The sequence below is a fragment of the Aythya ferina genome (genome assembly GCF_964211825.1).
Source record: "Aythya ferina genome assembly, chromosome: Z".
NCBI lineage: Eukaryota > Metazoa > Chordata > Aves > Anseriformes > Anatidae > Aythya > Aythya ferina.
Window position 1 is genome coordinate 84,126,769 of NC_140299.1, and position 15,353 is coordinate 84,142,121.

General features: G+C 45.9%; 1 protein-coding gene across 7 annotated transcripts in view; it reads right to left on the minus strand.

Moving 5' to 3' along the window:
- Positions 1-15,353, minus strand: part of ELL2 (elongation factor for RNA polymerase II 2) — a 40,910-nt gene that overhangs the window by 16,601 nt on the left and 8,956 nt on the right. For 5 of the 7 annotated variants that reach the window (XM_084503191.1, XM_084503192.1, XM_084503190.1 and 2 more), the window contains exon 3: positions 3,060-3,181. In XM_084503191.1, coding sequence (XP_084359317.1) covers positions 3,060-3,181 — 122 coding nt within the window. Of the gene's footprint in view, positions 1-3,059; positions 3,182-14,179; positions 14,299-15,353 lie in introns of all 7 variants that reach the window. The other 2 variants (XM_084503196.1, XM_084503194.1) reach the window with 1 other exon arrangement.

A 15,353-nucleotide genomic window follows, 5' to 3' on the forward strand; every position in this document is an offset into this window, starting at 1 on the left:
GACAGCTAGCTGATAGATGTTTCAAATAACCTCTGCATGCCCAACGCCCAAATTTTATCCATGTTACCTGTCAATGTAATCACAATGTTCTCATACAACCACTTTTGAGGGGCAAGCTCACGATAGGATGAGTGGCTGTACTAAGAACTACAGCAAACTACTCAAATTACTACGTGAGCTGAAGTAGTTACATGGGCATCCTAACAGCTACCTGCACATTATGCCTTCGAGGCTTTCTGAGTAATGCTCAGCACCTAGTTAAGCACATATTTGAAAGTCACCAGCTTCCTCTGCCCGCCCAAGTCCGACAACTTGCTCGTGACTGCCCACGTCTCCCTGAGGTTCAAGAAAGCAAAGCCAGACCTCCCCTCAAAGCCTGTATGCTACCTGTCACCACTAACTGCTGCCTTCAGAGGTTGTCCTCTTTTTTTTTTTTTGCTGACCCTGTGCATTTGACAGCAATGTTGGTTTAACTCTGGGGATTTGTATTTTATAAGGGACACTTCAAACAAAGCTCTGTACAACAGAACAAATGAGAGGGCAGGTGTGGCATCTCCTCAGTAAAGCTCAGACGTCAGGTTTCTGAAGGGGCCCAGTCCTCTGGGATGCAAGTGCCTCGTGTTTCTACCAGCCACAGACATCAGCAGCATCTCACTGACGGAGCTGCTGGCAGAAGCTGCAAAATAGGTGAAGAGTGGCTTTCCCCCAAAACCATCTTCTTGTTTGCCCTGAATCAGTTTAAATGCACTCACACTCATCCAGATGAGCATGTCCACGGCCTAACAGCAACTTAATTTAACCTTAGTGATTACAGCTGTGAACACGTATTTTGTGCAGCAGAGCACTTGCACTGTCCAGAAAGAGGCTGACAGACTAATCTAGCCTGAAACACTTCGAACAACCCTGAAACTCCCCAGTTAAGGTTCCAAAAGGAGAGGTTGAGCAACAACATTCAGCATCTAGCTTCTTACCTTACCAGGTTGTTTCTGACAGCCACAAGACTGGACAAAGCCAAGCCACTGAGAATATTCAGGATACAGCTATGGTTCTGTCCAACTGGAGCCCAGAGCTACATTTTTGGAATTGTTTCTTGCTCCCAGAACAGCATATGTACAATAGAAAGAGATTGCTCTTGCCGCCCAGAGTGCAAGCTCTACCCGTTGCCCATTTGCTTTACCCATCACAGGGACTCATCTAAGAAGGACCAGCACCAGCACTGAAGCATTGTGTGCTGCTCAGTGCATGTGGCTCGCTGTCACTTCCCCGGATTGCAGCAACCAAACAAAGTTCAAGAAGAGAAAGGGCCCCACTGGGCAAGACATCTGCATGGAACAGCTCCCATAGCAGCTTGTCCCAAATATATTTCAAAGAAGAAGAGATGGGGCACAGCTCAGACCTCAGAGAAAAGGCTAATACTATGGGAGCTGCTAAGCACTAACCAAGAAGACACAGTGCAATTCCCCTCCTTGGGCTATGGATTTTCTGAATTTGAGCAAGTTTTGAAGCCAGACCTGCCTTGAGCAGAAGGTCCCTTCTGTATTATTATTTTTAAATGATTCTACATAAAATACTCCAACAAACCGAGAGCTGACTACAAAAGAACTCAAAATCTAATTCAAACAAGCTTTCAAAATAGATTGGCAGAACCACATTAAAACTACTTAGGCATGTTATTCAGACCTAAAGCAGCTTAAATTTAATCTTTCTTATAAAATGAATTCAGTTCAATTTAACAGAAGCTGCTCCTTCACAAACAAAGGGCCCACAGAGATGCTCAGTGAAACACTTGAGTTGGACTTGAGGACCGCTACACATTAGGCTTGCCTGCACAAGGACCCTGAAGCAATTTCTCTCAGGAGTATGAGCTGTCTTCCTCAATGGCCCTCTTGAAGGCCACTTGCAGGTTTTCTAATCAGGAGCTGGCAGCAGCCTCAGCGCACCAGGCACACACAACTTTTATCAGACAGAAGAGGGGAGAGCAAGCAGGACTCACCCCTGCTGCTTACTCTGTGCCAGCATCAGCAGCCACTGTCTGGCTCCTTGCAGACACAGCGTAAACAAGGGGGGAAAACAAAAACAAAACAAAAAAAAAAGCACACCAAAAGGCACCCCCCCAGGCTCCCCAGGTCCACTGCTGAAGCGTTCAGCTCTCAGCAGTCCCACCAGCTGCACGAGTTGACAGAAAGGCTGCACTGCCTAGGAGAGAACTAGCACAAGAAGTGAGGACGTTCGGAGGTCTCCTGCTAGGCAGAGAGCTACTCAATCTGCTCACATTCATAATGCTGGTAAATTCTCCACCACGACAAACCCCAATTTCCAAGGTAAGTGCAGGAGCCTTTCTGCGGCCAGAAGAGGAGCAGCCCCTTTCAGAGATGCACACAGGGCTGTCTGCTATCAGCTTCCCTGCTCAGCACAGGCTCTGCCGGCAGCTTCCTGCAAACGCGTGGGGACAGGCAGTGGTTCTGCACCCCCGACCCCACCAGCACCACACTGAATGCCTTCTTCCAGGGGCTGAGGCAAGCCAGGTGTGAGAGCACAGAGCTTGCTGGGCTGTTAGCTAGACCCTAACACTGTTCACTTTGACTCAAACGAACCAGGACAAGGCGCTGCTGTATTGCCTTTGGGTTCTGAAACGTGGTGGTCATGCAGCTATGGGTAGGTCACTGAGTTATGTGGTTCTTAAAATAAGACAACTATCCATCATGGCTGGCCTCCTAGCAGGCTGCCAGCTATAATCATATTTACATATGGTTGGAGAATGGATCTGGTCTAGCTTGGATGATACTGAACTCCAAATGCTTTTAAAAATAGCTCTGAGAGGTGAGAAAGCAATCAAAAGGCTACTCTCTTTAAAAGCAAAACCTAAAGAATTCTATGTAAAAGCAAGTATTTATATATAATGAGCAAAAAATCAGGCTACTGCTAGGTATTTTATTTTTATTTTTTTTAACTGCAGCTCATCACTAAGAGCACGCCTCTGTTAAAGGTTTGAGCATATAGCATAAAGCCACAGAATCTACTTAAATTTGCCATGAAAGAAAATGTTAAGTAAAACTTACCTTGAGACAGTTTGCTGGACACAGTCAAAGCTTCCCTGAGGGCTATCTTTGCCAACATTTGACACGTAGAAGTTAAATGTATGCAATTCATTTGGGACTTCAGCTTTGGGAATTTTAACAACCTAAAAGGAAAAAAAAAAGTTTATGTAAAGACTTCAATCTACACTCCTTTGCTTGTGATTAGCTACAGTCATAAGAGTCTTTGTAGGATTTACTTCTCAATGAGAAAATGCGTTTCAAAAGCTTTAGCATGATTTCAGTGACATCACTAAAAAGTCTGATCTGGCATAATTTGCCCTCCAAAAGCAGCACAGGCTATGTGCTGCTGTTGTAACTGTACCAGAAAAGCTACAGTCAGTCGTCAAGGCACTCAAGCAGCAAGCAGTCTGGCACCTAATTCAGCAAGGCATACAAGCAGCAAGTAGTCCCTTCCAATTAAGTGGAATTACTATGCATGTACTGAGCTTTAAATGCAAGTGCCTGAGCACAGCCAAACAGGCTGAAGCTCGGCTAACTCAACAGAGCAAAGCAATGTGCACGACCCAGCTCTGTGATTTACCCTGTCCTCATGAAGCACAATCAGCATTCAGCTACAAGAAACACCAACACACGAACTGTAAAACTTCTAAGGATATCAAAGGTGAATTTCAACTCCAACAGACGCTAAAAGCCTTTTTCTTTTGCTCAGTTCTAGATTATTTGCATAAGCATGACACGTAAATAGTTGTTGGTAAACTCAGTCAGATATAATAAAACTTTATTTCCTTGGCTGAGCTAATCACTTAGCCTAGGATGTGACACACTTTACCAGAGCTGAAAAATTTAAGTGTGAGGAATCACTAAAATGTTTATTGGCATAAGCACATTTGAAAAATGTGCTGCTTTACAAATAAAACCCTGAAGCACAAAAAATGACTGCCATCCAATTACTTTGTTCTGAACATAAAATTAGGCTGCATAACGTCTAAAAAGCTGTTTTGAAATTTGCTTGAATTTTTAATGGAATATTAAGTAAAAGTGACAAGAAAGGGTATTTAGATGTGATACTCAACAGTCTTTTTCTTATTCTTTCACTTGTGAATTTGGCTAGTCTTTCTAAAAATCTGTCATTTTGCACAAAGTACTAACATGAAACTAGAAGACTCCAATAGTATTTTAATCATTAACATCTGGACAGTTTAGCAGCAGCTCGGGGCAATAGCTGGACAAGGAGAAAGACAATTTACCCGAACATTATTCTTTTACTTAAGCCTCAAGTAGCTGTATTCTTAAGAGAGCAATTTATGCAGTTGCAATAAGAATGAAAATAAAGCAAGTTACCTGATTCATCATCGTGGGTCGCGCGTGCTACCTTACCTTTCAACTATTACAAAGGTTACTACAGAGTAACCATCAGTCTGAAAAGATCACAGGAACGTGAATTCACCTACATTTTCTAAAACCAGCCATCACTGATTGAACGTTTCAGCCTAATGGTTTTACAGTACATACAGCAGGTGTGTATGCGTGGCATTGATAGGACTGTAAGTGGCGGACTGAGGATTCAACCCACCGAAGAAGAGGATGTCTCGTAGCCTGATGTAGTTTTTGGAAGAACAGCAAATATCAATCTAAGGCTGCCAGTCAAGAAATACAACCACACATATTGAAGTAGCTAAATGTTGCTGTGTATGCTTTCAATTAATTCTCAAAGCTTTGGGGATTTTTTTTTTCCTGTTGATCAGCTGAAAGAATGTATATCCATGGAATCACCTTAGCAATTAGTAATATCTATAACCAGAATTTTTTTCTTTACAAGTCTGGATGAATTACTGTGGATATTAAATCACAGACCAGCCAAATGTTTTGATGTGATAATGTGAAGATGGAAGTTGGCCTAAGAGCACATTTAAAAACTTGTTTGTTGCTCTCCCACTACCTTCAGTGAAGCCTTATTTCTCCCAATGAAACAAGACATCGACAAGTTATGGAGAAAAATACAAATGCGCCTCCTTGCAGGCAGAAACATATCAAGCTGATCACCAAAAATGACTTACCATTTGAGCAAACTCAAACACAAATCCCGAACCTGTCAAGGCTTCCTGCAGCTCCCCATCCTGCCCAGCTTTGTAAGAAAGGCACTGATGATGACAAGGGAACCAGCTGTTGACACCACTGTGATAGGTGTCTTCTCACCAGAAAGTAAGAGATCTAGAAGTTAACTTTCATTCTCACTTTTTCAAGACAGGTTTTTCAAAAACTTTGCAAGAGCTAGGTGATCACTCCTCAGGCACTCCCTGACTTAAGGTAAAGAGGAAGCAAGCACTGTGGGAGAATATTTTTGAAATCTTCAAGCACAGAAAACAGCAGTGCAACTAATTGAAGAATTAAAAATAGTTTCATCTTCAGTTCCAAAATTATTGGATTTGTAATGCAGCGGATACAAGGCTCTCATTTTTGTCATTTTCCTTAAAAGTTCTTACCAGTTAGAAATTTGAGGTGTTTTTAAAAGAACTCAGAACAACAGTTAGTGGTGAGAAGGGCTGCTAACTCAGTTCAATGCCGCATTTCTTACTATTTGCTGCTGCATCCAGGAAACTGAAGGACCCAGTAAATGCTTTAGCAACCTCTGAAAAGGACTCATTCAGAGTATCCACAAAGTGAAAAGCTTTTTCCCTTAAACAAGGGAACTTACTGCAGAAAGTCTGTTGTATTTCAGATAAGCCAGTTCAATAAACTTTGAAAAAGCTCTGAGGGGAAAAGAAAGTGCATTTTAAGTTACATTAAATGCAAATAAATCAGATAAGCTGATTTTCCATATTATGGTTCAAAAGTAAAAGCCCAAACATTTACGAAAAAAAGAACAAAGTATAAGTATTGAATCTGTAGGTAATACAAAGCTGGCAGGGACAAAATACATGAGGATGGAGTCAAAGCAGACTTGAAAAACAGGAGATGGGTCCGAAAATGCGAGCATGCTGCCATTTGAAAGCAGCTGTGCAAGGAACCTTATTTTTAGAGCAGAAACATGGGAACCAGCCAGCTGCAGGAGCAGCTCCACAAAAACTGTAAAAACACAAAAACTGCACCTCGAACCGCAGCACAGTGGCCTGAGCCCTGCACCTGGGAGCTGCCTCTCTTAATCCTCTTTCCAGCTCTTCAGAGACTACTGCTGCTTCTGCAATTACTCCATTAACTTGCTGACAACTTCTAGGTTTTCAAAAATTACTGCCACCCCAAATGCTTAAGATCAAGTTTTATTGCTGTTGGCATACTTGCCTTTCCCTTCTGTATCTTGGAAGACAAAATAGCGCTTCAAATTAGTTTGACACATCAGTTTCTCCAAATAAGCCTTCTGTTTTGAACAAACCAGCCAGATTTTACACCATAAATTTGTATCCTATAGTTCTGAAAATTTCAATACGGAGTTCGAGTCTTCTTGGTTTAATCAGAATTAAGATACTGCATTCAGCTTCCAATAAGCAGAGTGGCCAAAAGTTTGTTTTTCCTATTTGAGCTATACTTGCAGAAGTAGGTCAAGGATCCTATATTAATAAAGCACATATTGCAACTGCATTAATCCGTGACAGAAAATAAACTTATCCATATCAGGAAGCTGCACTGCAAGCCAGTTGTTAGTGCTTTTGTTCAGAAAAGCTGCTTTATATTCGTACTCCGCCTTGCATGCATACAGAGTGTCCCAGCTTGCAGGTGGCGTGCTCTACCTTGAAAGTAATTTGCCATACCCTCCCATGGCAAAGAAGAGTATTTCTAACAGCAAACACCCACCCTGGCACAACACATTACTCATCGCTGATCTTTGCTCTTCCCCTAGGAGGAGGGAAGTCCTTGCTGCAGACCTAGTTTATCCCTGCCAGCAGACAGCCAGATGGAGCAATGAAAGACGATGAGAAAGCCCTGAAGAGAAGCTGCAATATATGCACACCTTAACCAAAGAATCACTCAGGTTGTGTCTAGACAAGGAAACAAGGTCACCTTGAAAACAGGTGCATACCAGCGCCGTTCAAAACAACTTCTCCCCCTCACTTAGGCACTAACCTAGTGAAATGAGCCACGTGTCTACCCCCAAACATCGCCCCAGTTTCAGGCAGGCTAACAAACTTGTCTGAATTACTATGTCTGTGGTCTGTATACTTCCCAGGGTACGTACCAGCATGTGAAGACAGAGCATCATTTTTCTCCTAGCAGATGATTCCTTATGCACCCAAACACATTTATCCGCGTCCGCACACCTTTCCCCGTTTCACACGGGAAGCCCATTGTGCAGACATCTCCACGAGCAGACGGCGCGTCAATGCAGCCAGCTATGGTAGCACTACTCCATTTCTGCCACACGTCACTTCACATCATAACTCATGTCCCCGTGTCCTAGTTTTGGCTGTGACAGAGCTGACTTTCCTCATGACAGCTGGTATGGTGCAGTGTTTTGGATTCAGGATGAGAACAATGCTGATAACACACCGACCTGTAGCTGTTGCAGAGCAGTGCTTGCACTATGCCAAGGACTTCCCAGCTTCTCACATTACCCTGCCAGCGAGGGGCTGGGAGACAGCCAGGGCCAGGACAGCTGCCCCCAGCCACCAGAGAGATGTCCCATACCATGGGGCATCACGCAGGACAATTATATGTGGGGGCTGGCCAGGGGGCTGCTGCTGCTCGGGATCTTGGCTAGTGATGAGCAATTGTATTGTGCACCACTTGCTTTGTGCCTCTATCCCCCTATCACAAATTTTACTCCCCTCCCAAATTTTACTGCAGGGGAGCAAGCTCAGCTGCCTGCCGGGTTAAACCTCAACACCCTGCGCAGCCTTGAGGCACTGGCTCATTTCTGGCTGACATCCAGCTCAGGTCTGGCTTAGAATTTGCCTCAGCTGCTACCTCACAGACTATTTATCAGCTGTGGATGTAGCTAAGGCCAGCACCAGTCTATTTCAGAAGGTAACTTATGCTTTATAAATCCTTTCCTGCATAACAGACACTTCAGGAAAACAAGCAGCTGGGATCACAGAATTGCAGGGCTTGGAAGGGACCTCTGGAGATCATCAAGTCCAGCCCCCTGCTAAAAGCTGGCTCCCTACAGGAGGTTGGGCAGGAAAGCCCTCAGGCAGGTCTGGAATATCTCCAGAGAAGGAGGCTCCACAACCTCTGGGCAGCCCTCTCCAGCACTCTGTCACCCTTGCTGTAGATAGGATGTTCCTCACAAACACAGGTAAAACCTGTGTTCCAGTTTTTGGCTATCGCCCCTTGTCCCATGGCTGCACACCACTGGAAGGAGGTTGGCCCCGTCCATTTGCCTCCCACACTTCAGGTATTTACGAACATTGATCAGATCACCTCTCAGTCTTCTCTTCTCCAGGCTGAACAGACCCAGGTCTCTCAGCCTCTCCTCATACAGGAGATGCTCTGGGCCCTTATGCAGCTTATGTACAGGAAGGCAAATACTTAATGGTTTTTCCCACCAGGTTTGACAGAATTTTCTGCTCCCTGATGATCAGCTGTATGTTTCAAACCCTTCCCTTCTCATGCTTCCTTTCTGCTTTACTTCGGAGCTGTCTCCTCACACCGTTTTATCATCTGTGCTTTATCATCACCCCCATTCTCCCTGGTTGAAGAAGAAAAAAGTCTTTAATGAATGCAACAATTAACAGGCTTTGTGGAAGGTAACGTGAAAAAAGGTGGCCATAAGCCATCGCAAAAGAATTATTACCCAGTTCTGGGAACCGAGCAATTTCTTGTTTAGCCTACAGAATCTGTATTACTTCAGCAGAAGCACACAGAAGTCTTAGTATTAATGTCAAACTCATCTCTCTAGGCTGACAGAGATGCAAAAAGCCTCACTGTTTTCTAGATCCATGCTGAAGAGACAGGAATGGCTGAGCTGATCACTCTGAACCCATGGTAGCTGCAGGAAATTTGCTCTTTCTGCCCTGCACTAAGTTCACATAAAGAAAATCATTTCGTCTGTTTGCACACAATTCACAGACAAATTTAATTAACTCACAGAATTTCTCTCACTTGCAGATTTTTCAGATGAGTTATGACAAGGGAACGACTGCTTTCAGGTACTGCAGCATGGAGAAGTCACGGGGGGCATTGCACCTAAACTGAACACACCAGATGTCTCGGTTCTGTCACCAAACGGCAAAAAAAAAATAATTAAAAAGATTGCTACTGGTGCCTGAACCTCCAGTGCTGATGCGATCTCTTAGGATATTCATATGAGGAAAGACTTTAACAGTGTTCATGCCCATTTAATGCACTAAGGTGTGCTCTTACAAGGCAGAGAAGCCAGGCAAATGTGCTGCCAGACAGAAGCTCTACCACCACACCCTCCTCTTGCCCCCCTTGGGACTGCCCTGGTATTGTGCCTGTGCCGGTCCTGCAGGGATGCAGAGACACAGCCCTGCAGTGCATAAAACAGGAAGATCAAACCTATTCATCTGTACGCAGCAGGAGTTATCGAGATGCCAGCTTGGAGATGCTAGAGGAAATTCCTGTAAGGAAGATCTGAGCTGGCACAGGGTTCTCTTGAAATTGAAAGAAAACAACGCCCCTGCCCCCCCCCCCCCCCCCCCCATATACACTTTCAGCACAGGACAGAGAAAACAGATACAGAACAGACATTCTGCAGAGGTTTATTCCCAACATCCTCATGCTGCTGGAATTGGAGACTTTATCCTGAAGCAGTGAGGCTTTCTTTAAGTCTTCAAAAAAGAAAATAAGCTTCCGTGTCCAAGAGACCAAAATTGTGAATCAAAGCCAACCCTGATGATCTCAACCCAAGTGACCTGAAAGAAGCCGTGCAGACGGCTGTCACCCGAAGGGCACCCTGTGGCACGCAGCAGACACCCTGTTTCCATCTCCTTCCTTCACCCCACTGCTGGGGCTCAATGCCCACATCTGCAAAACCTCACGCGTCCCCACACGGGTCTCGAGTGTACCTGGGAAGGCTTGTATGCCCCAACCTGGCCCCACTGTCATCGCCTACCAGGCTGGAGCACTCAACACTGGTGTCAAGAGCTCTTGACCCCCTGCAGCCTACTTTAAAACATTTTAAAATATCTGCGTCCTCACATTGGCTTGAAACTTGGTACCATTCAGTGGGGTTAGTAATAGAGGACATCCACTAGAACAACTCATGCCCTTGACTTTAATCCCTTCCTCTTCATAATTGATTTCTGGATCTATCATTATCCTCTCTCATGCCGAGACATCATCCTCATTGGCTCTCTAAAGTAAGAGCAGTTTTCAGAATTTTCTCTAAACACTCCCTCTTTTCAAAAAGAAGGACTGCAAATTTTTTTGGCTCATGGCTTTTCTTAATTTCAGTCCTCTTTTGCATCACTCCTGATGATGCCGCACACTTGAGAGTACCCTGAATTCCGGGCAGGCATATTGCGCTCTCCAAGCCTGACTCATTTCATCTCATTTGCTCCTGAATACATCTACCCACTCTCTCCCTCCTGTTCTCCCACAGCCAGCAGCATGTCAGGCTGGTTGAGGGCATTCGCAGCGCCTCTATTTTTGGATGCTGCTGCTCAGCAGATGTTCAAGTTGCCTCTTCCCTCTGTTCCTCCTCAAAACCATCCCAACCCGACCACTTTGACCAGCTCTGCTCACCCAAGTCATCACCTACTTTCACGGCAACCTTTGGCAGCCCACGAGCCTGGACTGGGACGTGCTCCCTGCCCCAGGCACCAAGGCTCAGCTCAGCCCGAGAGCCTCTCCAGATCCATGAGGGGATTGCGGCATCCAACGAGCAGTGGGTGCAGAAGCCAGGTCCCTGCTCTGTGCGACAGGTTTGGGTTTGGGTTTAAGCCTTTCCTCAGCTGCCTGCCCAGATGAAAGCTACTCACAGCTCTTCCTGGCTGACACTTGGTTTGCTGGGAGGCGACACATGTGGCAATGCACTTCTGCTCAGCAGGGATGCTCTTCCAGACTGTAAGAATTCCTCTTTCACAAATCCCGCAAGGGACGGATTTTGCTACAGCATTGTCTGGCTCTTGACTGCAGCAGCTTTCGCCCAGGTATCCCTGCCCCGCACTGACAACATTGCTTGTTCAGTTGTGTTAACACAGGTGTCCAGCCTAAACCTCCAAGGAGACAGAGGCATTCCAGAAACCTGCTTGACAATGTTGAAGCCTCAAAAAATCCTCCTAAACATGAAATCTGTTTTAGCATTGACTTCTATTGCTTTTGTTTTAATATTCAGAATCCTCCTTTTTTGCCAAGTGCTGTGTCCTTTAAGGACCAAACCTCCTCCTCCTCTGTTAGAGCCAGACTGGAGAACACCCCTGATCAATGACCCTTTCTAAAGGGAGATTAAGATGCCAAACCTCTTTCAAATAATATAAAAGCCCAGCATTCACTCCCCGAGGTTTTTGCCTGCACAGGTCTCGGCACTAGGGACAGTGCTGTTTTCACCCAGACAGACACGACACCAACCAGCTGCAGGACACTTCTCCTCCACTGAGGACTGCTGGCTGTGCGCACTTGAGCTCTGTGACCTTCCTGTGCTGTTGACAGGGATGCTTACAGCCCTTCCTCCCCTCTGACAGCCGCACACCTCTTCCCAGAAGGATACAAGAGGAGCCAGTTCTGCAGGAAAGAGCAGTAACAAGCACTCACTGACACATTTTGGGCTTTCCTGGCCAGGGCAAGCAGCACAAAGGGGGATAACACAAAGTAATTACAGTCGGAGAGAGGACCAAAGGTTTGCACAGGACACATTTCGGGGAAAAACAAGCAAGTAAGAATACCGCCACGCTGACTCATCTGTAAGGACACCACAGAAGTGATACGCTGTAAAAAGACATAAGAGAGCAGGCATTTTATATTGTTTTTAGAAACATGTCTTTATGCAGAAGAATAAACCATAATTCCTGCAACATACAGAAGAGTATAAAAGTCTCATTTTAAACTACAATGGGTGGTTGAAACTAAACAGGTCTATACAGTGATACACATGAAATAATGTATCATTTGACAAAAACACTGAAAGCTTTACTCTAGAAAGATACACAAACAAACATAATCAGGTCTTTTTAGACAAAGGTATTCATTTCTCAAGAGCCATTTATAAGCCAAAGGACCGAGCTTCACAGAAAAAAAAAAAAAAAAGTAATTTTACTCTGCAGAGCGTACGAAGCAGTTGATCCAGCTACAAGCCCACTTCAGCACACTGCTCAGCTCCCCAAACCAGACAGCTGTTTTTGTAAGCCCCATGGAGAAGGACAAGCAGCGCTGTGCCCACCCCTCAGCAGACAGAAGCTGCAGCACAGACGTGCTGAAGGCACATGCAGCGCAGCAAGATGCTGGGTGAGCTGTCAGTTTTTTACACAGCATGCTTGCCACAAGTTTTGTGTCTATGTAAGAGGCAAATTAGCACGTTACAAGACATTGCAGAGAAAGTTAAAAACGCAGCAGTGAGACCACATGAGGAAAGCATGCCTGTTTAAAGCTTGGTGTGGACTGTATACTGGACTAGAAACAGCAGGGTTGTATTTTCTTTTGTTTTTAAACTTATCCCTACCACTTCACAGTGAAAAATCAGCTGGCAATACTGGAATTCCCCAGGGACACTGCACACCGCAGTAGCTTCTACGCTACCCAGACTGACAACGTGTAAACCAAAATGTTTAATTACAAGGTATTTGCTGAAAGCTAATCTCTCCCATCAGAGTGACCCACGTCTTGCCTTCCCCTCTGCATTCCCCACTTAGCTCAGACCGTACCACACGTTATGGTCCGGATGGTTCAGGGGTGAGATACTCCAGGAGGAAAGTTCTCCTCCTCAGGGGCTGATCCGTGCCCTGCTGTGTTCATGTCAACACTCATGTATATTTTATCAATGACAGCCTGAGCTTGGTGCAAACTGTACGAACACTGTTTCGGTGGTTACTGCACTAAAAGTGTCTGGAGGCAAATTACACAGCATGCAGAGGTGATTTATTATTGTTTCAAATGCACACTGCCTTACCGTGTCCACAGATTTGCTAGGGCACCTCTGAGGCTGCCAGTACACATCCAATGCTTTTCAGGCGCCCTCAGGGCAACGTCACCTTACAACAGAAAAAAGCTCAGCTTGCTCTGGCAGAAACCCAAGCTCCCTGTTAGCACATACACACAACCTAAAAGCTCCTACATTGCCTTTTCTAACCTAAGGCTCCTGTCCAAGCCCCAGGTTCTCAACTTCTTCACCTAACGTGGTTGCAGACCACCCCAAGCCAGAGCGCTCCTTGTTTCTCCACTTGAGCCCTTCCTGTTACCCATGGAAGAAGGTGAGTAGGATGCCTGCAACTAGAGATGAAGCACTTCAGAAGACAGCTTTTTAGGACAAATCCAGCATTGCATCCTGGATCTGTGCCGTTGCCCATTTCCACAAACGTCCAAGGTGATGCTGCGTGGTGCATGGGCACTGAGGATGATACCCTATGAAGGAAAGGCCTCTCAGGGCAGCCTGGCCTGCAACTCCACAACTTCTGGAAGCACTCAAAACCCACAGGAAAAGGAGTCTCATCATCTCCCTCAACGAACTTAAAATACTGCCCCTACTTCGGATACTTAGTAGCTAAGAATGTGCTGGAGTAAGTTCCTTAGTTTGCATTTCTCTAATTAGGCATAGATTTGAGGAGCACCATCAGAGATGTTTGCTTCTGCAGCACACAGCGAAGTCCTGTCAGATGTTTCCATCTGGTGGAGTGTGGGAACAGACCTTGCTGTGGAGTTCTACCTTGCTGGCCCAGATTAACTGCTCTAGAGAAAGATGACACCATTGTACCTCAGTAACACTGGGCCCTTTAGCCATCTTTCGAAGTGTTTGCTCAGTGAAACATTTGGTAACTGATAAAGCAATTGTTTTGTGGCGACTTAAACCCACGCTGATACACTAACAAGTTACAGACAGCTGCGCTGCCTCTCTCCTAAAGAGAAGATGCAGGGAGCTGGGGCAACTACAGCCTTCTGCGGAGCATGCGCTTTTGTTAAACATGTACATGAGTTCGTATGTACGTGTGCAACCATGGGGGTGGAGAGAAGAACAGGCTTTTCTGTTCCTGCCTGACCACACAGCATCCTGCACTCATGGGTGGCTGGCAGTGTCCTCCCCTCCTGTTTTCTACCTGGCAGAAGCATGAGGAGAAGTGGGAGGAGGACAGGACATGGAGAGCCTCCATCCCTCCCTGGCCCAGACCTACAGCAGACAGCAGGGGGATGCAGCATCACCACACTGCAGCAGGAGCTGAGGAAAAAAAAAAAAAAAAAAAAACAACAAAAAAGAAGAAGGAAAACACAGGAGCATTAATCCCTGCAGCATCAGTTAACAAGCCATACGAACATCCCATATGTAACTCCACCACCCTACTTCCAGCATTGTCCTGGGCTTCCGCAATGCTTTGCTTCACTGACACAGAGCAGAATATGGAGTATGGCTGTGGGGACGTTTGTACATCGCATGCGGTGGTGATGTAGGTGCCTGGTGCACCACAACAGCAACAACAACAAAAAGCAGATCTTTACTGCTGAGAAACAAGGTCTCCTCCAGCCTAGTAGTTCCTAAAACTGCATAGAGGGCTCCTGTAAGGCTGCTACTAAAGAATAAGGGAGAAATAGGGACATGAACTTTTGCAGAGAAAGAGAGGGTGCAGGCTAGATAAAGTGCACTGGTGAGTTTCATTTTGCTTCGTACCACTTCCTAAACTTTGTGCCAATATTTGGGTTAATTATTTATAAGCCCAGAACTTATTCTGAACTAAGCAAAACCGTCACTTTCTCCAGGTTTTGTAAACAAGAACAAAACGCACTCTGCTGAACAGTTACATGGTCACACACAGGAACACAGGAAAAAATGCAGTGGAGTGCCAAAAGGGGACGGTGCTGCATTGCTCTCCACTGCCTCCCTGCTCGAGAGCAATGGTTGATGAGGAGCTCACCAGGAGCCAGCAATGTGTGCTGGCAGCCCAGAAAGCCACCCGTACCCGGGGCTGCACCAACAGCAGCATGGGCAGCAGGGCGAGGAAGGGGGTTGTCCCCCTCTGCTCTGCTCTCCTGAGACCCCACCTGGAGCCTGCGCTCAGCTCTGGGGCCCCCAGCACAAGGAGGACACAGGTTGGATGGGGCTGGGGGCAGCCAGGGCTAGTGGGAGGCGTCCCTGCCTGTGTCAGAGGAGTTGGACCTGAGTGCTCTGTAAGGTCCCTTCCAGCCCAAACCACCCCCGACTCGATGATTTGGGCAGACTCTGTGGGCTACGTGAGGGCAAGGTGACCATGCCAGCAGAACCACATCCCTTACACTGGT